Here is a 25,994-nt window from a genome sequence, read left to right as displayed (position 1 = left end):
TTCTCAGTAATTCTCATAGAACCCGGAGATGGTTCGATCTCCTGCTCAGTGCTGTGATGCGAGGTGAGGAGAAAGACAGACAGAGTTAAAGAGACAGAGATGGGAGCCAGGATGGCCAGTGCTTGAGCAGTCAGGGGCTTGAGCAAGCAAAGGCCCTGAACACCAGAGCTGTTGATATTTATTTGTGACATCATAGTTAGGTTGAGGTAAAGGGGCTACAGGGAGGGACTGTGTGGAGTTACCATGTATATGTTGCTGATGCCAGCAAGGCTTATAAAGGAAGAGACAAAGCATTCTTGAATTAGGAACAAAACAGCCAAAATATAGGCTGTGGTTAATAATTAAGCTTGTCTTTTTAATAAAGAAGGTTTTAACTCTTTGAACAGAATTTGGTTAAGAGGTACTCTGACCTCACCATGTTGGCTTCAGCCAGACTCACGTCTAGAAACAAGTCAGTTGTGGGGTTAACTCTTTACATCCTGCACTGCTTGCAGCCTGCTTTGGGCATAAGCAATGGGGCGGTCTCCCACACATAATATTCTTCCCCTCGCCCTCCTGCTTCCCGGTCCCCTGTGCTCACCCCCACGCCCACCATGGTGATGGTCACAGGCAGTAAGCCTGCCCCTGGGTACCCCCCCACCCAGGTCACAAGGAGTGGTCAGAGTCAGCAAAGTGGGTTTCAACACCACTCTAGCTAGTCTTTGAAAACAACAAACTTGCATCTTTGTGGCCCTGGTAGGTTTTCAGCCTGTCCAGGACCACAGCATGATTGCTGGAATAATTTGGGCGATTGTACTGCTAATGAGTTTTACAGAACCTCAGTCCCAGGAGATGGTCCATGGAAAAAGGGTTCTGTGGCCAAGTGACTCTGGGACTTGGAACGTGCCACATGGAGTTTCATGAAGGATGTTTGAATACTTATGGCTCTGAGAGGTCTGAGAGTAAAGAATCTTACTTATCTGTGCTTGTTTTTGACACATATTTGAGAATAGAATCTGATTTTCCCCTGAAAAGACATTTATTTATTTATTTATTTATTATTTATTATTTATTTACAGAGCTCGGGATCAGACCCAGAGCTTTCACTCTGAGCTACATCTCCAGCTTTTGTTTTGTTTTTACTTCTATTTTTTATTTTGAGAGAGGGTGTTGCTAATTTGATAAGCTGTCCAGGCTGGGGTCGAACTTGCCCTTCTCCCACCTCAGCCTCCCAGAGTGCTGGGATTACAGATGTGAACCTCCGCATCTAGCTACAAAGAACAGTCCTGAGAACTAGAGCATGCATGGTACCTCTGCTTTCGGAGTCTGCTGCCTTGGAACCACATATTCTCGTTGTATTTGAGGCTTAGCAAAACTTACCTTTGGGCAACTACTGAGTGTTCGAGAGCTTCCTGATTGGCAGAGTGGCATGAATTAGGCAGATCATTGCTATTTAACTAGAGACTCAGTCCAGGGTCACTTCCACCTTTTCTAGCTGGGTGGAGACATGTCCCTCAGAGGTCACCAGGTAAACTCCGGATGTTCTGTGTGGAGAGCAGCTTTTTCCTTGCTGAAGTTGAAGAAACATTCCTTCCACTCAAACCCAGAGAGAGCCTCCTACTCTCCAAGCCTGGGTGCCTTCTGGTCACCCTTTACAGGAGGACCTTCACCTGGCTCAGGTCCTGATCACCCTTTACAGGAGGGCCTTCACCTGGCTCAGGTCCTGATCACCCTTTACAGGAGGACTTTCACCTGGCTCAGGTCCTGCTGGTCTTTCAGTTACCTAGTTGGTGTCCACGGTTGTCTCTGAGGCTTTGCTATTCTGGTGGGTAGGCAGTGCTGCCTCATATGGTTTCAAATTGAATTTTACTAATGGTAAATGATGCTGAACATCTTTGCATGTGCTTGTTTGACATCTGTGTCTCCTCCTGGGGAAGGGTCTCCTTCTGTCTTTTGCCCATTTTCTCATCCCAAGGCTACACATTATCAACGTGACTTACGATCACCGGTGTTGACCTTGACCACTTAGCTGGTGGTGGTGGTCAGATTTTCCCATTGTTCTTCTCCCTCCTTTCCATACTTTACTCTTTGGAAGGAACTCACTTTGTGCAGCCCACCTTCAAGGACTGGGGGGCTACGGTCTCCTATAAGAACTATTTAGAATTCTTCTGCCTGAGAGGTTTGTTTATTCCCTTTGACTTGCTTATTTAACCAGTCTTTATTTATATTAACATGAACTTGTGAGTATTTATTTTATACTCTGGGTCACAATCCAGTACTCTTAAAATTTATTTTGTTGTTCAAAATGTCCCAGCTTTGGCCACTGGGAGTTCTTTCGGTTGGCTGCAGTGACACATCCCTCTTATTGCAGGGCGGTGTTGCTGTTTTTGTTTTGGTTTGTTTTGGTTTTAGCAGTTTATACTCTCTGGCACTGTAAGATGTTCCAGCCTCATTTGTGTGTTTCCTGCCCCAGTCCCAGAATTGATATCCATTGCTCCAAGGGTTGCTGGTTCCTTATTGGAGAATGATATTGGAAATAAAGATCTGAGCACTATCTATCCTCATTGCTCCTGGGATGTCTTTGCTTTTAGGACCTCTCAGCTGACAAAGCAAGGAAGATTAATATATATATATATATATATATATACCTTCTTATGTGTATGCACATATCTATAAATATTGTACTGTGTGGCCCAGTATACCTGTAGTAAGCTAAACATGAGTTACCGTATGATCTCCAACTCTAACCTATCAACACGTAGATCTTTCTAGTCTTCTGCCTTTGTTTATTTGTAAACTCCCACATCAGTAGACCATATCTGGCTTTTACCGTCCAACATCCATTCATGTACTTGTTCAATTCCACTGTACATGCACAGCAGGACCAAAATTGTTAACTTGTATCCTTGTGGGAAATAAGGTTACCAGCCAGAACACAGTGGTTATGCAGGGCTCATTAGCATCGAGTTTGGCCAGTGCCACTCACGGGGTTCCTTCGGTCAGCACCTTCTCCTCCATCCTGTAGTAAGGGTCTTTTATACATTTGTTATACAGTTTCAGTCCTTTTCACAGACTTTTTTCTTTGCTTTCATCTTTGCTTTCGTTTGTATCATCAAACTAGAGTTTTAATTTTTTCCCCCTTTTCTCCTTTGCCTATAGAAGTAAAATTTCTCAAGGATCATTTGTTTAAAAGGCTATCTCTCCTTCACTGAATTCCTTTTGAACCTTTGTCAAAAAGCAGTTGGACGTATTTGTGTGGGTCTGTTTTGGATCCTCTATTCTTTTTCATTGATTTATGTGTCTGTTCCTCTGCCAATACAACCCAGCCTTGATTACATAAAATACTATTGTGGCTACACAACTATTGAATTGGGCCAAAAGATTTCTATCTATTTATTCTTTTTTATTTTCCACAATCATTTCTTTGGATGCTGGTCATTGGGGAGTAAGTTGTTCAATGTTTTGATTTGGTTGTCTTTGTGTGTGTGTGCGCGCGCGTGCACACACTAGCTTTTCTTTGTGGTGGGAAAATTTCTTACCAACCTATTTGATCCTTTCAACAGTCCTTTTGATATTTTGGGGTTTGAGTTTAGAGTGGCCTTTACTCTAGGGGTTGTTTCACCTTACCGCCTTGAGGTGACTTTTTGTAGCTTCTCTGAATGTACTGGGCAGTCACTGAAATGTCTCCACTCTGGCTTGGGTGAACTGGAATATTTCCCAGTCCCCTGTGAGTTTGGGAAGTGTTCATCTTTCATTTTGCTTGTCAGGCTTCTGGAGTTTCAGCTTACCCACAGTATTCAACAACAAACTCAAGATACAGCATATTTCTGGTGCTTTTCTCCTGAGTGGCTCTATCTTCTCTAGTGCTCTTCCCTCCAATAATTACACTGGCCTCCACAAACTCTGATGTCTGTCTCCTCCATTCAATGAGACCATTGTGTTCTAAACTGGCCACAGGCAGAAATCCAGGATAATTGCGCTGCTAAACTACTTTATTTCTCTTCTTGCAGTAATCACAGTCCTGGACTGTCTATTGTCTAATTCTTGAACGTGTTTTTTTCCCCTCATATATTTCATCCATTTATCTAATTGTTTACAGTAGGAGGATGACAAGTTCCAGTTACTTCACTATGACAGAAAAAGTTCCAAATAATTTTTTAGACTTGCTTCATCTGGAGTAAAATCCCTGTGAAGAATAAAGGAATTATAGTTAAAGCATTTGGCAGTACCTGACACACGGGGGCACATGCTTAATACTAGATAATTATAATTATAATGCTATCACTGGTATCTCTCCAGGTAGACCCTATTAGCTGAAGAATTTATTAATATAAAAACTTTGGAGTTTATCTTGATCTTTTGCATTTCCTAATTTATCCAAGGAAGACAGACATACAGAATTAGAATGCTTGTAGACTTTCCTAAAAACAGTACTGCCAAATACACCTATTATATGTATTGCCACTTAGAGAGTAGGGAATTGAAGAGAATTTGCCAAACATTTAAAGTTCAGGCCCTGTTTGCCAGCCTTAGACAAGTAGAAATTTCATTTTGTATTCTCTTCAGAAATGTTATTCAAGAATAACAATGATTAGAGGGTAATTGACTTTTCCCCAACTCAGATGATAAAGAAGAGTATGCAAGTCAACTAAAGAATTTACTAGCTCAGGCCAAAAAAGGCTTAAATATTTATTAAGTTAACTATTAGTGAAGAAACATAATATTTAATACTAAGAACTTGCCTACTACTAAGAACTTGTCTAATAAACTAAGGTAAGCTGCCTGTAGTTTAGAAATGGAATGTCAGTGTGTTGAAATGCATAGAAAGACATAATGCTCTTACTATGGGGGGAAACATAAAGGAAGCCAAAATTGTTCTCCACAATTCATAATAGATGTTCGGACACTTTGCATGAGATGGATGGCGAAAAGCGTGGTCATTGTGGAGCAGAGAACAGCAATCATCCATGGGAGTCTTCTGGTTGAAAATTCCCTTGGGTGACTCTGCCAGCAGCCACCCCATATTCTCACCATCAGCATGGAGAAAAGGGAAGTCCTCAAATGGAGAGCCAGTTGATGGAAAATGATCCAACCAGAAGTATAGGAGTGTTGGTTTGTATGCAGGCTATCTGCTCACATGTAGGCATCTATGGGAGCTGTGCATTGCTCCAGGGCTCTGTCAGCTTGCTGCACAAAGAGCTGCCAGCTAACTGGGACCCTAATGGCATGGAGTTTATATCATCAACTTATGTCACTTCATTTCCGGTGCAGTTCTAAGGACACCATGGTGGTGAAAATTAGAATGCCATGAGGCAAACACTCTTTCTGGACCCTAGTTGTTAGGACCATGGATGGATTTTACAAATTTGACAAATGTCTACAGAAAGAGTCTCTCCTACCTTTTCCTGCCATCTTCATTCCTGCCAAATCCTTTCAATCCAATGGGTTCCAAGAAGAGACAATTTTAGAGCTCTTAGACTTATCCTGACTGTATACTGCAGCCCTCAGTGACCCATGCTCTAACACATGCACTGGATTGTTCTGTATTCTGAACGTGGGGTGCTCCTGCTTAGAGAAGCTCTAGGCTAGTGGAGGCTGGATAGACTGAATGGACAGTCTGGGATTGCACTGCACAGAATTTAGGAAATTAGACAAAAATGACATTGACGTTGGACATCAGGGAACAGAGTAGGGCTTTTGAGTTTGCCAGACTATAGTGGTGGGAAAAAGTAAGGCCACTTCTGTTGCTATTACTATTCAGGTAATGGGGTGTCTCATTTCAAAATTGCAGTGTTCATACTGCCAGCTAAATAAAGCTATTATTTACTAAAGACCTCCATTAAGCTTGTCTTCCTAAAGAGTTGGAAAGTAGTACTGATGTATATATCTGTCAAGGTCTTTGGTTTTGTCCTTCAACATTTCTCAGCACATTCTCATTTATATATTTCTCCAACTAGTCTACCATGTAATGCAATCTGTAATAGTTTAGTCTATGCCCTTTCCCACTCAGAGTGATTTACCCCATTAATAGAAAGACAAACTTTGAAATAGGTTAGCAATATGCAATCAATTCCATGTCCTTTCTATTGATGTAAATGACTATATTTACTGCAAGAAACAAATTCACTTAGACACTGCTGAATTATAATCAACCTAGTATGACCTAGAAGTAGTAAATGTTTTGTTCAAGAGATTTTACTTTTAAAATGAAACAGTCAGATGCCAGGAGCCTAAAGAGTGTGAAATGAAACAGATGTGAAGTATTTTAGTGTGCAATTCCCCCTCTAAAATGGTCTGTACCATATGGTGGTTTTATAAATGTAAGGCAAACCAATAGAAGGTAGAAAAGCAATTTAATGCTAAATAAGCCTGAAAGTAATTATATGAATGTACTGATATATTTTTTGAAAATGGACAAAATATTTGATTTGGTTCTTAGTCTATGACTATAGCAATGCTGAGAGGTTTTTTTCCCTTTTCTGAATTTACCTGACCAAATGAAGTCTTATTTTGAAAATTCCTTTTCCTCATTTTCAAACTTTTAAGAGAGAATGCTTCAATGTGAAGGATCCTCTTCAGCTTTGATGAGATGCCTTTAGATTAATTTTGCAGTGACTCACGGTGGTGAGTATAAAATCACTTAAAGGTGGTTTTGTTTTTGGAACTTTTGATTACAAGCTATTTTCTATAAATTGATGTTGGGATCACAGTGATATTGGCTCTGTAATCTGTGTTGTAACTTTCTACTGGGTTCTCCGAGGAAGGTAAGGATGCTTGGAAATGTTGGGTGTAGGCAAGGCCGGGAACCTGAGGTCACAGCTTTCATTATGTGGAACAACAGACTGAAGCAAACATGAGCTTCCCTTGGGCCACCTTTTCCCAGGGAGGGTTTTGTCGGATGTAGGTTAACCCCATCCTTCACAACTGTCTGTCCTTAAGGGGCCCAGGATTTCCCTAAGCTTTTCAAGTTCACCCTCTCCCTGTCTGCCAGCCAGATCTAGGGATTTGGAAAATGGAGTAAATTTTCATAATTGACTCAGGCTAGGCAGACAGCTGTGTCCAGAAAAGAGTCAGTGTCCATCCCGTTCTGCACGTTCAAATACTTGGCTACAAAATAATCATAAACTGTGATTTTTCAGCTTTCTGAAGTTTCAGAAAAATATATAACAAGATACAGCTGCTGAAACCCAAAATAAAATCGACTTCTTTTGTCAAATCAGGAACCTAAGTTTGCTTTTCTGGTCAACCTCAGAAGGTTTGCGCAGGTTGGGCAGTCAGGTAGAATGAACTGGTCAGTGGACTAAAGGAGAGATTCATCTCACCAGTGTTTTTCCTTTTATTTTCTCTCTCTTTAGCTTTACTTAAGTAAAAGATCTTTTGTCTAGAATTTTCGGAGAGTTCTGTTCTTTATTCACATAATGGATCCAGTGCCATTGCTGGAGATCATGACCACCCGCCCAGGATCTGAGTTCTGCTGCAGGAGCGATGGGACCTGTTGGTACAGACATTTCATTGCCACTTTCCCTTATCTCCCTAGGTGAAGAATGTGACATTGATATAAATGAGTGTGACAGTAACCCTTGCCATCATGCCGGAACCTGCTTGGACCAGCCCAATGGTTATGCCTGCCACTGCCCTCATGGCTGGGTGGGAGCAAACTGTGAAATCCGTAAGTGTTTCTGCATCTCAGCTACTGTTACTTAGCCTGACATTTTCCTTCAGCAAGAAGAGGGCGCCACCTGTGACCAGAAAGCCCCTGTGCACTGATACTGAAGCAATGGACAGAAGTGCCACCTGGGTCACAGCTGTGTCTCTTTTCCCTGACATGGTGGCCCCACCCCACTCCTTCCCAAGTCTGCATCCAGCCTTTCTGCAAGGATGGGAATTTTCAGATGTCATCCAGAGTTCACTGTGACTCCAGCAGCCGCCAAAAATGTGCTTAAGAGGGAAGCATTAGAGTCATATCAAAAAATAGAGCCTCTGAGTTGAAAAATTTAAAAAGTGACACAGAATGTAAATTCGCTTTCCATGTATGTCTCCCCAAGTGTCTTCAAATGCCTTGCATTCCGTTAGTTACCTGGAGAAAAGCGCAGTGAGAGTGAGTTTAGAAGAAAAGCTGGAAAACATTTGGGCTCCTCCAAGGTCAGTGTCGTACGATGGGTGAACTTGCAGAAATTTGACAATGTCAGCATTAAGATTTGATGAGGAGAAGCTGTCTACCAGCATGGAAGTGAAAAGGAGAGCTGATACAGAATTGTGTTTTTAGTTCTCTTAGAGACTGCTAAAATTCATTGTTGACAGGTAGCACCTTATTTAAATTAGCCAGGGCAGGTGAAATCCAACCATTCTGGTTGGGGGATTGCTTCTTCCTATTCCAGATGCTTCTTTTTATGGGAATGATGTTCCATAAGTGTTCTTTCCTGGGCGTTGTCACCATCCCTTTACTCCTTGATGGATAAGAATAACTTGTCAGATGTGTGAGTCTGGAAAGAAGCAAATCAGTACACACAGCATTGTCTGTCTGTTCATCTGTCTGTCTGGCTTCTTCTTGAGCTCACCTGTCTTCTCCCTGTGCTCTTCCATGCTGTAAGTGTTACAAGATCAAGGCCCTTAGCAGTGGTCCAGATGGGATGAGGTTGTCTAATTCTTAGTATGTATCTGAAGTGGGATGGCTAGAAAACCCTCTTATCCAAAAATATGAAGCACATTCCCTAACATAAACTTTACCAATAACAGAGATACTATTTGGCCTCTTCTCTGTCCCCTTTTTGCCTTTTTTAAAAATTCATAACTTGAGAAGGAACAGAATAATTTTTTTGGCCTCTTCTCAACCTTCCCTAATATTCCTATCCACAATGGCCTCAGGTCCAACTTCCTTTTCTAAAGAAGGGTGAGAAAACCTTCCTTGCTGAAGAGAAAGTCAAGGGATAGAAAAAGATTTTGATGCTGAAAATGCTAAAGACTGAAATTTGGTACAAAATATTGAAGGTCAGTTTAGTGGAATTAGTTGGTGGAAAGAATCCCAGACTTGGGCCATCAGGACCTTGGTCCATGCCCTGGCCATGGCTCTCATAGTGTGACTGCTGCACCTCAGTTTACAAACCTATAACATGAGACCAGTTTTCATTCTAAAATTTGTTAATTCTATGAAGTGACAAGTGTTGTGACTTGGGGTAGAGTATTATCTATTTAAAACTTTAAAACAGTATTTGTGGAGGTAAATATATATGGGTAAGAAAAGTCAGGAACACACAGGGCATCCTCAATATTTTTCTGAAGAAAATTCTACCATAGTAGAGAAAACATTTAAGTTTTACTTCCTTCTGGTGATGGGAGTGTAGTCAAAAGACATACAAGGATGGAATAATAAAGAGGATCACAGTTGGCTTCAAATTCTTGCTGCATCATATTCTAGCTCTGTGACCTGGATAAATTCATCCCTCTGAACTTTGTCTTTCTCACTTGTGATTACACTGGGCCCATCCAGATAAACCAGGATAATCTTTCCCTCTCCAGATAGATCCTCAATTCAATCAACTTGCAAAATTCCTTGCTCCATAGACGGCAGCATATTGACAGATTCTGGGAATTAGGGTGTGGACCTCTTTGGGGACCATTATTTTACATACTACCTCACCCTGTCAACTGTCTCATTCCCTCTCCCATTTGTCTTTAAAAATGATAATATTTAGGGATTACTTGGAATCAATTTTACCTGTAACAGCTTTGTCCTAGGGCGAGTTATTTGTTTGACCACGGTTTGTCCCTTCTCAGGATGAGACTACAACTAAAATAAATGCTGGTCTCCGGGCCAGGGTGTTGGGTCTTAGACTGAAACTCCTACCACCTCCAACCACGACTGGGAGAAAGGCCACGTAATCTCTCTGGAGCTCAGCTTCTTCATCCATAAAATGAGGGATTCAATGATCAAATTAGTACTTATGCTTCTAGTTCTAGTATGCTGGGATTCAGCCTCAAAACAGTATTACAGTAGTCCAGGAAGCACAAGGTGTAAGGCAGAGACTCGCTGTCATATTCCTCTCACAAAATTCTGCAGAATGTTTACTTTTGCACATGAAAAAAAAGTTTAATATAAAATACATAAGGGAGGCTCACAAATACCGAGTATGTGCATGTACTGAAAACTTGCTTCTCCTTAATGAACAACGTGTGAGAATCAGTTGACTTTCTCATTAGCCATTGCTAGAGATTCCAAAACGGCAATAGGATTTTAGGCAAATGCATACCATTTTAGCTGTTCTATACTTAGTTACTTCCTGTGTCCAGTGTTTGCTCTGATAATGAGTGTTTCTTAGGAATTTTCTCCTCTGGAGTTACTGTTAGGTTCCCAATCAGTATAGAAGCAGACATATAGCAGACTAAACAGATTTACCAAAATCATCAAGAAAGTTGATCCTGGACCATCCTAACAGGATAATTCAAATAGCTACGGTATTTTATTATATGTCCTGAGACACATATTATGGAAATTAATGGCAAAATTCTGGTGAAATTTTAATTCTCTGTCTTGTGTTTTATCAGCTTGAGACTGATTATATTTTTTTCTTTGGATTTTTATAAAGGGAAAATGTGCCTTCTTAGAATCATGGTCTAAAAATCAAAATTCCTCTAAATCTTTACAGAGTAACATGTTTTGGAGCTGTGACATTTATGCAGCTTGGGTTGTAATCAACCCTGTTGATTGGTGGTTGATCAGTTCTGTACATTGAACAGTTGAATTTAGGGTTAAACTATTAAATAGGTATGATTGAAGACTAAGGCAAGTGTTTAAATTAAAAAAATCACTACAGTGAAAATACATTGTCATTAATCCCCCTCAAACTAGCCCCTTTCGCTTTGAACACACTTCTTTTTTTTAAATTTAAGCATTTACCATATATGTTGATCACACGTTGTACAGAGAGAAATATGTGAGTAGGCTGTCCTGGATTTGAGGATTTAATCAGTAATCGAGAGCCTCTTTATTAACATGCACTGAGTATAGCACCTGGGATATAAAGATTAAAGGAACAGCCCCAGCCCCAGGAGTTCATAATCGAAGAGTAGCTCAGAATGCATGACGGGAGTAGCTATAAGGCTTTGCCTAGACAACTCCAGAAACCAGGGAAGGAAAATGTAATTCTTCCTGAGACAGAGAAGTAAATGGCTATCTTGGTGCTAGTCCTCTAAAATGGATGGAATATAATAACAGTTGAACAAATCCATGAGATGATGTTTTATGGAAAGTCCTTATACAAATAGGTTGGGTTCTTTGGTTCTCTAGCTATCATTTATATTAGTTTTCTCATCACTGGGACACAATAGACAATATCCACAGCTTAAAGGAGGAGAGGTTTAATTGAGCTCACAGTTCAGAAGATTCAGTCCATGGTTTGCTGGCTCCATGGCAGGAACATCGTGGTGGCACAAAGATGCTTAGTTCTTGGTGGTCAGGAAGCAGAGCAGGAGAGTAGAAATAAGGAGAGGAAAGGGGGAGGACCAGATATAGTATGCAAGGTCACACCTCCATGACCCACCCCGAAGTGAGCCCCACTGTCCCCTGTCCTGGGTGACTCCCAAGCCAATCAAGCTGACACAAACCTAACCATCATGTCATTTTCATAAGAACTATGATTTCAAAAAATCGGTTCTCCATCCAGATGTTGGTCTCACTCCCCCAAAAGTAACAACTGTTATCCATTTGTGTATTCTTCCAATTGTATCCAGGCTATATATGTCCCTATTTTCTCTCATACTAATGGGATATTTTATGCACATTTTCTAGCATCTGGCTTTTATCTTTGCTTAATAATGTATCTTGAAGGTTTATCCAAGTTGGTTTATGCAGATTCACCTCAGTTTTTAAATACCAGGTGGTACTTCCAGTATTAAAAGCTCTGTAATTTATTTAGTAATTGGTGTAGTCATGGAATCCATTCTAACCACACCAGAATGAGCGTTGTTATAAATCCACATATAGATTCTCAATAAATATCAACTATTTTTAACCAAAATTATTAACCTAAACATCCAAACACAACTATCTGGCTTCACCACTTGGCTGTTTTAAAGGCATATCCCAATCAGTACACACATAACCAAGCTCAGGACCTCCTCCTCACACCTGGTTATCTTGTGGTGCTCCCTGCTGGGCTACAGCAGCTCATCTATCCAGCAACACAAGCCTGGAAACCAAGAGTTCCATGCCACCTTTCTTGCCTCTGATTGGCCTCTACAAGCTGCATTGAGCCTGGTTAGTTGCACCTCCAACATGGCGCTCCCATTCATTCACCTCTCTCTGACTCCATCCTGCCACCCTAGCGGTCCCCCAACTAGCTTCTACCCTTGACTCTCAAGCCCTGTCCTGACATCCAGAAGGACTGTTTCACATTGCAGATCTGGACACTCAGACCTTTCTTTCCTGCCCACCCCTCACCCTCAGTCAAACTCTTGAATCACTAAAGAGAAGTCCACCCTGTTGCCTCCAGGGCCTGTGGGGCTGCCCTTCTCAGCAGGAAGCTGCTTACTTCTTTTTGGGTCCACCTTGCCTCAGACACCCCAGCAGCTGCTCTGTCCTCCTTCAGCCTTTCCCCCTGCTCTCCCCTCCCTCTCACAGGCCTGGGGGACCTTTCTGGTTCTTCAGTTAGGACAGTCTTCCCTCAGAGACGCTCCGTCCTTGGTTGACACCCACTCACCCTTATAGCCCAGCCTCCTGGAGACTCTCACTGTGCAAACTCTTGCTATTCAATCCGAAGGAGCCCCACCCCCACCCCATCCACTCCTGTGGCTCTGCAGAGAATCTTCTGGAGTTAGGGCATTTTTTAAACATTTATTTTGTGACATTTGCGTGATCCCTGGATCCCTGGATCCCTGATCCCTGTCTTTTGAGCCTGGGGGCTCCTGGAGCCCTCTTTTCTCTCTCCTTTCCCTCCCTCTTTGTCCCCAGCACATAGCAGGGTTTACTTCGTATGCGTTCAGTGAATGGCTGTCTGTGAAGGAGCTGATCCATTTGCTTCTCTTTTCCCATTCATCCTGCTTCTGAAGATTAGCAGGCTTGTTAATTTCTTTTCAGTCTTACCAACTGCTTTGACTGTACAGCTGACCTTAGCTATGGGAAACATAATTCTCCTTGAAATCCCCCCTTGCAGTTATTCTAAGCAGCAGATGGTCTCAAAAATTTCTGAGCTGCTAAGTGACATCATCACAAAACACTCTCACTGTCTCTTTTTATATTACATAGATGGGAAAATTCACTAGCCTAGCTATATTCACCTAGCTAACTTTAAAAAATAAACCCAGGCAGTGTACTTTAGAATAAATATGCAAGTCAATTGAAGTCTATTTTTGGTGGAGCAGAGGTCATCAGGGAATTAGGTTTTATTTTTGTCTTGCTGCTGCTGCCTGTCTCACCTTCTCCATGTTAGCCCGTCTACCTAGCTCCAACTGATTGTTTGGGGCCAACAGAAATGTTAAATTTGAAAGGACTTCCCAAAAAACTCAAGTTTATTTTAAACAAAAATGCAAATTATATCTCAGACTCAAAGTGTGACATTTTCTCCATACAGCTCCTGTGCAGGAATTCTTGGGCTTGTACCTGCTGGGTCGATGAGATCATCTGATCTAGCGCATTCTGGTTCAGGATTCTGCCTGGAACTGGTCCATGGCCAATGTAGTAAATGATTCATGAGCTGGAACTGCCCGGATGCGTACAGCAATGACTTACGAGATGGTGCCTGGCCTGGGAGATAGCATTTGCCGCCACCTGGTGCAGATAAATTCGCTGCTTCTCAGAACCAGTGTTGGATTTATTCAGATCCAGCTTGACTCCTAAGCCAAGTAGCCTGCAAAGCAGCTCTCTTCACTTCCATCAGAGGAGTTTGAGATAGCAGTAAAGTAGAATCTGGCTCAAAGGAGGCTGGCAGGATAAAGAAGGGGGGCAGAGGTTTTGGGAGAAATTTTGATAAACGTTGCCCCCAAAGTCCAAACAGCTTGGAATTCAGAGATTTGGGCAATGGAGCAGATGGAGAGAAATGCAAACAGTGTCGGCAGCTTGTCAGACTTGGGACCCAGCACTATGTGGAGCATGGTTGTTTTTTACAGCAGTGCCCATGTGCTTGTGTACACGTTGCACACACAGGCAATAGCGTGTGTTAAGTTATTTACATAGTGTAAGCATAGACCCCAAGAATTCATCCAGAACTCATGTGATCCTCCTAGCAATCAGATCTGAGCCCTCTACCAAGCTGGAATAGATTCAGTACTGGCTGCCCTTGTGTTGATGCTAAGTGGATCAGAGTATGTTTTAACATACTCTGCTGAGCTTTGGACTCCAGCCTGCAGCTGAATTTTTTTTTAGGGAATGTTATAATACTTGGAAATCAAGCGAATCATGCTTAACTTTTTCAGCCAGAAAAACGAGTCGTCTCTCTCAGTGTGCACTAGGTATTGCCAAATGAGAGGGCTGCCGTTTTGGGCACTGAGCCTGGGTTCTGGTTTCATGGAATACCTCTCCCTTCCATTGAGACTATTTATTTGCAGTGATTTATGTTGCTCTGTCTGCCTATGTGTGAGTTGGCTCAGATAGAGCAGGGGACACACTAATATGGTCAGTTAGTCTTATTGAACTCCTAAATCTGCCTTGGGAGCTGAGGTAGGCTGATGTGAATGGCAAAACCAGGCTGTGTAGGTCTCAGATAAAAATGCAGTCATCTGAGGATCTGGATGCAAGCTGAGAAGCCATGCCATCCATCCTGCCTTTTCACACTCTCAGGAAGCATCCAGGCCAGATGTGTGGGCCATTTTCCTATCGGGCCTCTAGGAAATGGGTTTATAGTCCTGATCTCTTACTTGGTTGTTTCCTGGGGTTTTCAGGTTGCAACTTTTCAGGGTCAAGAATAGCTGAGTCTCACATTCCAAGAACTGAGAATCCAGGGGCCATACATACTCTCACCTAAAACGTAACAATGAGAAAAGCCCTGGGGATTTTACAGGAAGACAGGTTCATTTCTGTTCCCGCCCATCTCTGAATCCCATATCCAGATACCATGAGAATCCTGCCATGAAACCGATGACTGCAGGTGGTGGAGGTGGTGATGCTGTGAATAATATAGAGAAGGCATCTGTTTTTCCAAACGAGTTCACCTTTGCTTGGTCTTGCATAGCTCTTTTTAAATTTGGACAGCTTCCTTTCGAATTCTATTCCATTTAGCTAAATATTTTCATTCATGTGAAGATCTGATGCCAACCCTAAAGACTACCTCTCGCCTTTCTCTTTTTTCCTGCTGATATAGATTGGTGCCTTCAGGAAGGACACGGGGTAGTGCTCCATAATCCTCAGCTCAGAGCATCTGCCTGCGAGGACAGTGTACCCTCCTTTGTCCTTCTCCCTCCAGCATCTCAGCTGCTCCTCAGCTGTCCTTAGGGACCATCCACCTTGTGCCATTTTTTTCACATGTTTTCCAACTTACGTTCCTAGCAAGCTAATGAGCTATCCATTGGTAATTTATCTTACAAAGAGGAAACTAAGGGTCAGGGAAGTGGGTTAAATGTCATAGCTGGAACTACAAGCAAGGATAGTGTGTTCCCAAAGTCCCTACTCTTCCCACTGTTCTGCTAGGAAGTGATCTCATGAGTGTTTCTACCAATAACTTCCTGCTTATTCTTTTAATTATAAAAGGAATACAGTATTCTTTTTGGTACCGGGGATCGAACTCAGGTCCTTGTGTTTGTGAGGCAGGCGGTGGAACCATTGAGCTAAATCCCTGGCCCAGGAATACATTATTCTTATGTGAACAAGCTGGAAAAGACTAAAAGTACAGTGGATCCTTGAGTTACACCTGGCCTGACATATGAACAATTTGGGTTATGACCAGAATTTTAGTTTTAACTTACCAACAAAGTCTTGAATTACGACCTGAATGTCAGCCACTTATGCTTCCAGATGGTCTCAGATACAGATTTAACCCCTGAAGAGTTCTGGAAGGAACATGACAACATCCTTTCCTGTGTGGGGTTAATTGAGAAACCTTGGGCCATTGTCTCTCTGAGGACACTGAGATCTGCCCGTGTATAAGGAGAGACTCTGAAGGCTGTGTAGAGGAGCCTGAGCCTTCAGTTGACCAACTTGAGTTACAACCAGCCCTTTGGGAATGAATTGAGTTAAAAGTCAAGGGCCCACTGTAAAGAACAAACTAAAAATTATTTGTCATCCTGTTTCTGGAGACCAGTTTTTTTATATCATCTCTGTGCAGAGACAAAGGTCTTGGCTCAGACTTAACTTCAAATACCTCCCCTACCCCAATTGAAGTTGGTTTTCTAGGGCTTCTGTCTGTAAGGAGCGGTGGTTGGGATGCAATGAGATGCTTTTGAAGAGCCTAGTCCATAGTAAGGAAACAATACCTGTTTGCTGTTATTATCCCTCTGTCTCGAGCTGTTCAGTGCATAGGTAGACATCTTAAACTTATGCATGATTGCCAACTCACTATGCTGTACAAGCAGGTCCTATTTGGTAGCATTCTCTTATTCTTTTGCTGTTTAGTGAGTATCTTTCCATATCACCAAGAGTTGAATATTGAGGTTGTTTCTTATTTTTTGACCTTGATAAATTTTTTGTTTTTATGTTGGTTAGGATGAGGAGAGGACACAAGGGTAGGGGAACTTGAGCTATATCTATAACAAACGTTTGTTAAAAAATAAGTTTAAAAATCTGGAGCAAAAATGATAAAACAATAACATTTATTAACTCTGAGTGGTGAACACATGGGTGGCTGTTCACTTTCTGAGCCTTTCCCTGAATATGAGACGGTTGATAACTTCACACAATGATACTAAGATGAGTATTCTCATGCAGAGCTTTGTCCACTTATAGAGCTATTTCCTCAGTGTAAATTTAAAAATGGGAATATCTGGATTAAACTTACATTAGTGAGTTCACAGAAAGTTTATGTTTCCAGTTACGGCCCCCATTTCTGTACCCTCGACAACAGGGGTTTACATAATTTTTAAATAATATTTGAAACACATAGAAGAATTTCTTTTAAAAATAGTTATGAAGCTAAATGGTGTTTATTTGTACTTCTTTGGCAGAAGAATTGCCTTTTTCAAAATAATTATGAAACTAAACAATTTTCTCTGTGTGTATTTTGATGAACTCCTCTGTGTCCTCTGTCCAGTCCTCTTTTTCCTTGATGATTGTAGAGGTCCTTACCCATTAAAGATGATAGCTCTTGATCTGCACTATTCACAGAAAACATTTCTTCCCACTTGGGAAGGCCCTTAGGAGTTGAGTCCATGACATAGAGTTGGGAAATGATTCACACTCTGGAGACACCAGCCCTTTCCTTGTTTCCCCCCAGACCTGCAGTGGAAGTCGGGGCACATGGCAGAGAGCCTCACCAACATGCCCCGCCACTCCCTCTACATCATCATCGGCGCCCTCTGCGTGGCCTTTGTCCTCATGCTGATCATCCTGATCGTGGGCATCTGCCGCATCAGCCGCATCGAGTACCAGGGCTCCTCCCGGCCCGCCTATGAGGAGTTCTACAACTGCCGCAGCATCGACAGCGAGTTCAGCAACGCCATCGCGTCCATCCGGCATGCCAGGCGAGCTGGGGCCGGGAGGGGAGGCGGGAGGTGCTGCTTTCACACCTCGGTACCTGGCTTGTGTTATAAACAGGGTTTTGCATCCACAAAGGTTCAACCTAGTCCTGGCGGGCAGATAAACAGGTCACTTTAGGGGCAAGCCTTTGTAATTTGGGGCTAGCTTTCTGGACTTGTTGTTGTTGTTTACATTGAATAGACTCATTTAATTTGTGTTGAACTGTGACCATACATATCTCACTTTTTAAACTTTTTGGTACTGTGGATTGAACCTTTGTATTATCCCTATTCCTTTAATTTTTTTTTTTTTCTTTTTTAACTTTGAGCTAAATTGCTCAGACTGGGCTTAAACTTGTGATCCTCATGACTTAGCCTCCCAGAATGCTGGGATTATAGCAGCCTGTGCCACCATGCCTTCCTAAAATATCTGATTCTTTTATCACTACACATTGGAACATTTTCTGATGATTTCTCTTTGGAACATCTTTAACTATGTTGCTCTTAAAAGTCAACATGAATATAAATGATTCCCTTCAATTGAAGAGCCTACAAAAATAAACAGCCATCATTCTGTGTTTAGAGTTCATATCACATAGGCTGTGCCCTTTTCTGGAGGAAAGACAAGGAATTAGTATGGTCCTAGGATCCAGCTCCCTGAGGTATGGCATGAGTCTTATCTATTCCATTCCCTGGGTGTATATTTTAGACAGGTCATTTAACCTTCTAGAAATGCAGTTTCCTTGAGTGTAGAAAAGTATAACTCTACCTCCACAGAGAAATATGATGATCATGTTAAATTATAAATATTAACATATTACATAAACAAATAATACATTTAGCTCTCCAAATCTAATATAACACTAAATATCAATTTTCATTTTATTGACTTTTGCAAAGAATAGCCATTCCAAAAATCTATAGTGATATTCTTTGTCAAAGTAAATCCATGTTTTCTGTCCTTTGATGATGGGATCTAAAGTCAGCAGTTCAGAAAGCCAGTGTCCTGTAGTAAACAGTGGCAGAGTTTGGTGTCTTTGTTGGGGCTGAGTGGACCTGTTAGCTGAATGGTCTTTGGTGGAGCATCGTATTTGCGCTGGTCAAGACGCAAGCAGATGCAAATTCCATCTGAATGGCATAGAAGCTAAGTGATTCAGAGAGTTTGCTTTTCTAAAAGAAGTCCCCAAATCTAAGTCTCAGCCTTACAGTGATCTTGTTCCTCCAGTAGAAGCAAAAGGCACAGCCTTGCTGCAGGGAGAAGAACCAGTGGGAAGAGCAGCATCTGCCCCAGTGCCTTGCTGGGTGCTGCACCCAGGTTTACTTATGTAATGGTGAGGGAGACAGAGCTCACCCTCCTGCAGCTCAGCATCTTCATGGCTGCTCATCCGGCCCCTCTGTCTCAGGACCAACTTCCTCAAAGCCCTGGAGCAACCCTGCAAGGCCCACTTTCAGTTTTTCTTTGAGTCTTTCCAGTGGTCTATTTCTATGTCTCCCATGGTTCCCGGTACACTACTTTGCTAAAGTCTGAGACCTGAAATGAATGGCTGATCTCAGCCTAGGGTTAGGCGAGGATATTTTGACTGTTTGACAGGTAGATTCATCCCAGGGGTCAGCCCATGCCCTTGCCCAGGGGAGTGTTTGTAGTGTCCTGAAATCTGGAGCAAAAGCAGGGAATGAAAAAAAGAGAGTAGAGAAGGGACAGATTCCTTGGTGTTCAAGAGTCCTCTCTCTTTGTCCTTAGGAGGCTTAGTTGACTGGGAGGGAGCAGAATCTACAGCGTTATTCTTTGATGCATTAAGAGATCTAAGGAATCAGACTCCCTACAACCCAGAGGTGACTTTGGCTACGATCCGTCAGGGATCAAGTGGAAGAGTATTTTGTTTCAGTTCCAGAGTAGTTTAAATAGGTGCTTTAGGACCTGTTGCTTATATAAACCCCACTGAGAAGACATTCAGCTCACTGCTTTAGAAAGAAAGAATAGATTTGAAAGCATTTACAAAGCAGATTCTTATTTAGTACCACTTTTTATCAAAAATATTTACTGCATAATTCCTAAACAGCAAGCTCCCACATGCATTATTGATTTCAGATGAAACTAAAGACATGATAACAATACTTTCCCAAGCTTCTGGAAATTGGAAATCTACTCTCATAAGCGCTTGTTCAGCTCCAACCTGACTTTGACAGCTGGCTGTGTAAAGACCACACCTGGGTCTCCTGCTCATTGACCTTCTTTGCTCTCTCTTCCCATGAACCCTCTAGAGGCTCAGCAGTCACTCGGTCCTTTTGATGTTGCCTACCCCATCATTTAGTCACCGGCTCTGGCCCTGCCACTAGCCTGGTGCCGAGATTAGAACTACTGAAGTCCAGTGGCCACACAGGCTGTGTTCCAAGTGGCTCACCTGTGACATTCAGAGATTCGAAGGGAGCATCTGGTAGTTCTGAGGAGAGCAATTGGGTGGCACCAGTGCTGGGTCAGGAAGGAAACCCTTCTCCCTCCTGTCCCGAGAGCCACCTGTCCCATAGCTGCTTTGCTGACATCTAGGCAGGAGAGAATTCCTAACTGAGCACCAGGAGCAAAGCCACGACCCTCTGTGGTCTGATGCTGAGACCACAACTTGATGGCCAACTGCTTAATCTCCAAGAAGTGCCTGATCACAGAAAGAGAGAAAAAGGAAACGGAAAGGACATGCCACTTTTTTCCGTGTAGCTCAGAACCTCCTGATTTGGCCTTTTCTCAAGACCGGATCCACTGCCATCCTCTGTGGTATTGTTCTGCTGTGGACTTTCAGGGGACTGTGAACTAGAGGAAAGTACACTGCTGGGTCTGCCTTATAAACACTCACAGCACCTTTTATTCCTTTGCAGAAGTGCACACAAGACTCGTCATCATATGTGATGTTTGAGATGTTGGTGCTGCTGATCTTACTGATGCCAGGGCTTCTTTTATTGCTCTTGTGATGGTTCACATTGACCGAGAGCATCCTGTGGTCAGGCACTGTGCTAATTCACCCATACGTCATTCAGTTGCAAGAGTCCTAGGACCTGTATATTGCTGGTTCTCTATTGTTTGAGAAGAATTTGGCTTCAGTACGGTAACAGCATACCCAGAGTCACGGTGTTTGTAAGTGAGGAGGCCAAGATCAATGTTGCTGATTCAAAGCCAGTGCCTTCAAACCCTGAAGCACATAGGCCCTTGTCAGGAGCAGTAAGCACGAAAGCAGCTTTTGGGTTCCTTGCATGCATGAAGGATGGAAGGAAGCCAGCAAGCTCCACCCCCTACCAGGGGTGTGGCCCACGGATGTTATCCCCATGCCTCTACTTCCTCATCTATAAAATGGGATGGATGATCACTGCTTACTGCCCAAGGTTGCTATGACAATGAGATGAGATGATTAGTGAAAAGGAGACACTGGAATGACATGCTGAGTGACTGCTCAGGACAGAGCCTGATTTGTTGTGCCCTTGTGGGGCCGAGCGAGGAGCAGGGGATGGAACCACCAGATCAGGGTCTTGGAGCTGCTTTTCCAGGGGGAGAAGCTGTGTCAGTTAATCACCATCTTTTAAAAATATGGCTCCCTGTGACCCTCAGCAGACATCTACAAAGTGTCACAGTGTGTGGTCAGGTCAGGATGTGAGCCGCCTCGGGTGGGAACAGGGGACCGTAGCCCCTCAGCACTCCCACCAGCCAGCTCCTTCCAGCACAGGAGGAAATGTTTTTTCCGTGAACATTTTAACCTGAAAGAGTGATAATTTACCAAGAATGCTGAGTAAAAGATCACAGAGAATGTCGAGTGAAAAATTTAGTTAATGTGCAGTTTTTCCAATTTTGTCAAAAATATGAAATAAATACTGCATATGATACTTTCAGAGGTGCTTAACACATGTTTTTGAGGTTAATTGGAAGTGTGTAGGGTTGAGGAATGGACAGACTGAAGAATAATACACAACATGTTCACACCTGGCCTTTGCAGAGATGGATCCCTAGAGGTGGTTTTTACGGTCTTCACAGGGGGGTGCACGATAGCTTAGACTTTGCGGGCCACCCAGTCTCATCACAGCCACTGCACTCTACCTCTGTGGTGTCCAAAGCAGCCAGAGACAGTATGAGTGGCCTCTGCTGTGTCCCAATAAAACTTTATTGAAAAAAACAGGCATCAGACTGGAACTGACCTGCAGCCACTAGTCTACATTATAATTTTTTCAAGATTCCAATTTTATATTTTTACAATTAAAATATACCTTCTTGACCAAAAAAATGTGTTATTCAAAAAGAAGAGTCATGTAAAAAGTTAGCAAGAAAAATAGGCAACCTCTTGCATTGGTTTAGTTCCTGGGAGTTTAAAATTGAGCTATGGCATCAGCTTGATTTCTTAACATTCACCCAATTCTGAGAAACAGAGGAGGTACACAGCTAGACTCTTTTGAGTGTAGATGTGAATGCACGTTTATTTATCACCAGGTGCGAGCCTACCACTGTGAGAGACGTAGAAGATTCAAGCAAAGGCTTATCTCAGTTTACAGGTGTTTAAAAACTAGGGTTTCCAGAAAGCGTACTTTTCTTACGGTAGACCCTACGCTTTGGAGGAGACCTAAAGGCATTCGGACAGGTTCTCAGCAATTAGGAAGGTGAAGTACAGGGATTGCAGCTCCAACCCTGCCTGTCCCCTTTTCTAGTCCTGGTCAAGTTGTTCTTTCTTAAATCAAGTTTCCTTCGTAACCGGCCTCACCCTTATGACCTATACTGATAGGAGTTAACTGATACCATGACAGACAGACGAGCAGACTGGTGTGGACACAAAGTGATGCTCTTTATTATTCATTCAACTTTACACACGCACACGCGCGCACACACACACACACGCACACAAGCAGATGGCTGCTCCTGAGTGGTTTTAGCTCTTGACTTGCCCTACTCAATGGATTTCTGACAGCTTCCTGAAACCTACCTTGTCAATATTTGGCTCCATGGCAACATTTAAGCTTGCTAATGGATGGCATAAAGCAGAGGCATCTTGTTTTCTAGATTTTGAGAAGGCAAATTCCTCCTCCAACTATGAAATCATATAAAAGGTGGGTTTAAAAGCATATATTCAGTCTATTAAATTGCTGGCATTTTTCCTGTCCAGCAATTGATTAATTATTCAATTAATTAATCTGGTTCGCTGGGCCTCACATCATAGTTCCCAGGGAAACCATCCCACAATACTAAGCTAGGATAGGGGCAGAGCTTTTCTCTGCGTTTCTCTAGGTTGCCAAACATTCTTGTTAAGTTACCGCTTTTATTATCAATGTGTCCAGCTATTTTATGAGAAATAAATTGTCAAAATATTTGCATCTTAAAGTAGCCATGACATTTCACACTTGGGAAAAAGTGTAGGCTCCAGTGGACTTTCATACTGGCCACTTTCCTGTCCCAGGTTACACACAGGTCACTTAATTTAGATAATCAGACTGCAGGCTGGGATGCTGCCCTCATCTGCTAACACAGATCTCCAGGGAGGAGTCACAGTTTCCAAACAGTTTCATTGAAGTCCCTTTTAATGTTGCAGCAATAGTTGTGGAGTTTTAGGCAAAACCCTATGTTTTGTCTGGTGCCCAACTGGTATGGTTTTGAGGCCAATCGTGCTCTTGAAGGCCAATCTTGACTGAATTGAAATGCAGGATTGATAAAGGTTTAAAAATAAAAGATCCTATGAAGAATGTGCTGTTTTCTCATTTTGCTCTCGATCCTGCTTCTCACTGCCATACATGAAAATGCAGAAATAAGAAAGGAGGAGAGAAGGGACAGAAGCCAGGGTGAATAAACTCCTTGAAGTCCTAGGAGACCTATCCTAATAGCCTTTTAAAAAAAATGTAAGGTTTTTAGAAGTTCCTTTTTAATGAGACCTGTTGGTTTTCAAACAAAAACATGCAGTCTATAAAAAGAGAGGAGTGATGCGGGGTCTGTGTAGAAGACTGAATCATGTTTCACTCCAAAAGCTTTAGGGAAGGTGAGGTCTTGTGTGGAAAGGACCACCCAGAGGAGAAGCTGAATTGCCTTTATTATAGTAATCGCCCTCTTGAGATTGGTTTGGCAGGAGATCCTGAACTTGGACTCTGACTCCTCTGAGTCTGGGCGCTGGTCCTGACAGGAAGGAGATTTTGATGTATGCAGATCTGTGGGCACAATTGCTTAGTACTCAGAGAAAACAATGGCTTGGGTGTGGTTGGGAGCTAGGAAGTGACACAGACAAGTAGGATCTGGGTGTCAGTGGAGTTTGTGGGCAAATGCCTCAGTTATTTGAGGGTTTTTTCTCCACCTGCTCTTCTGCACTGGGATCTCAGGTGACCCCAGAGTCTTTCCAGCTTGAGAGTCTGTCTGCCCATCCCTCTGGAGACGGTGACCTCAGCCCACGGTTCCGTATTCCAGGCACTACAGTGAACATAAAACCAGCCCACCTCTCCAAATATTTATGGCTCTCAGAAGAAAAAGACAAATCAATATATATTTTCTTAAAACCTATTGTAGAGCTGTCATGCCTGACTGCTTTGCTGAGATTTAACCTGGAAGCTTCAACATTAATTTGGGCTCTGTGTTCTGTGAAATCCATTTTTCTGCCTCCTGCACAAAAGACTAGACTAATGTTTATACTCATTCAGCATTAATATCAGGACTGCTTCAGTTTCTGTACTTGTATTTTAGAGTATTTTTGTAGCTCCATTTGATTCTTGAGTATGAGTGATTCTCACCACTTCCCTTTACTAGGACTCGAAATCTAGCATTTATCTAACAGGAGTCTGCTCTGTCTGTGATTTCAGGTTTGGAAAGAAATCCCGGCCTGCGATGTACGACGTGACTCCCATCGCCTATGAGGATTACAGTCCTGATGACAAACCCTTGGTCACGCTGATTAAAACAAAAGATTTGTAATCTTTTTTTGGAATTATTTTTCAAAAAGATGGGGATACTACACTCATTTAATATTTTTAAGAAAATTAAAAAGCTTAAGAAATTTAAAACAGCTGCTCAAGAGTTTTCGGTAGAATATTGAAGAAATAATTTTCTGCAGCTTTTAGTTTAAAAAAATATTTTAAAAATGGAATTTGTGAAATCCATAGACGTTTTAACGTACTTTCAGCTCTCTAAACTGTATGCTTCGATTAGTGTGTGCCCTTTCCACAGTAGACCCTGCCACGAAACCCACATGAATTTCTGTGGTTGTTACAGAATAAATCTAATCAAGGAGAAGTTTCTTTTTGACATGTGAGTGCCGGCTTTCCGAGTAGAGTAGGAAAAATATGTAAAGTAGTGTATGATGTATAATACAGTATACTCGTTACTTAAAAAGAAGTCTGAAATGTTTGTTTTGTGAAAAAGAAACTAGTTAAATTTATTATTCCTAACCCGAATGAAATTAGCCTTTGCCTTATCCTGTGCATGGCTAAGTAACTTATTTCCGCACTGTTCCATTGAACTTTGCAGAAACATTCTTTTGAGTTTGTTGTTGTCATTTTTGTAACAACTGTCGAACTGGCCTTGAAGACTTACAGAACGAAAGGGCCTAGTGAGGCGAACTTTGATTGATTTCAATCTATATTTTTCTTTTCAAAGTCAAGGTTTTTGTATTGTGAGTAAATTAAATTTCCATTTGAGCTGTTTGTTGCTAAGAGGTAGTAAATGTAAGAGAGTACCAGATCCTGCAGTAGTGAGTATTTCTCCATAGTGCATCTTTATTTATATCGAAGACTTTTTTTTTGTGGCTGTATTTGATTGATATATGCTTCTTCTGATTCTTGCTAATTTCAAAGAGTATTGAATAAATGTTAGCAAGTCAAGGATGTACTTGTCTCTTTTGTTTCTTCAAAATTACATGAAATAGTTTGGTTTTGACATTGGTTGTCAAACAATTCCACTGTGTATGACATTTTAAGTAACGTGAGCAATATGTTAGCTGTGGTTCATAGGTAATTGGAATCTGTTCCCCAAAGGTTCATGCATCAGAAGCATGGTTCCTGTGTTAGTTACTTTTCTCTCATTGCTGAGACAAAATACCTGACACCCAAAGTTAGAGGGAAAAGGGTTTATTTAGCTCTCAGTTTGTAGCCACTTCAGTCCATAATCGCCAGTCCATAATGCCCTGGCTCCAAGGCAGGGATGGCAAATAGGCATCACAGAGGAGAAACAACACGGGGTGCACAGAATAGCCAACACAATAAAGGACCTTAACAGCACCTTTCTTCCCCTTTGGTCCTGTCCAGACTACTGGGATTAGGGCGGTGCAAACCAGTCATTCACATGTAGTGATTCAGTAATCGCACACCCTTGATCCCAGCATCACACACTCTAGATTTAGCCACCTCCAAAAAAGAGGCTTTGGGCATGAGGCTTTAGGGGGACACTTAGATACAAGCCACAACAGTCCCCAATGCAGCAGTAT

The 25,994-nt window shown here is 42.2% G+C and overlaps 1 protein-coding gene across 3 annotated transcripts in view; it reads left to right on the top strand.

Annotated features, from left to right (window-relative positions):
- Window positions 1-25,395, top strand: part of Dner (delta/notch like EGF repeat containing) — a 314,710-nt gene extending 289,315 nt beyond the window's left edge. For all 3 annotated transcript variants that reach the window (XM_087209350.1, XM_087209349.1, XM_004868010.3), the window contains 3 exons: window positions 7,517-7,648; window positions 17,334-17,580; window positions 24,376-25,395. In XM_087209350.1, the coding sequence (XP_087065476.1) occupies window positions 7,517-7,648; window positions 17,334-17,580; window positions 24,376-24,487 (491 nt within the window). In that variant the 3' untranslated portion in view covers window positions 24,488-25,395. The remainder of the gene's footprint in view (window positions 1-7,516; window positions 7,649-17,333; window positions 17,581-24,375) is intronic.
- The last annotated feature ends 599 nt before the right edge of the window (window positions 25,396-25,994 follow it).

The sequence above is a fragment of the Heterocephalus glaber genome, unplaced genomic scaffold (genome assembly GCF_053883595.1).
Source record: "Heterocephalus glaber isolate CG9 unplaced genomic scaffold, H.glaber_assembly_v1.0 deba00001004, whole genome shotgun sequence".
Lineage (NCBI taxonomy): Eukaryota > Metazoa > Chordata > Mammalia > Rodentia > Bathyergidae > Heterocephalus > Heterocephalus glaber.
This window is presented reverse-complemented; position numbering and strand designations above follow the sequence as displayed.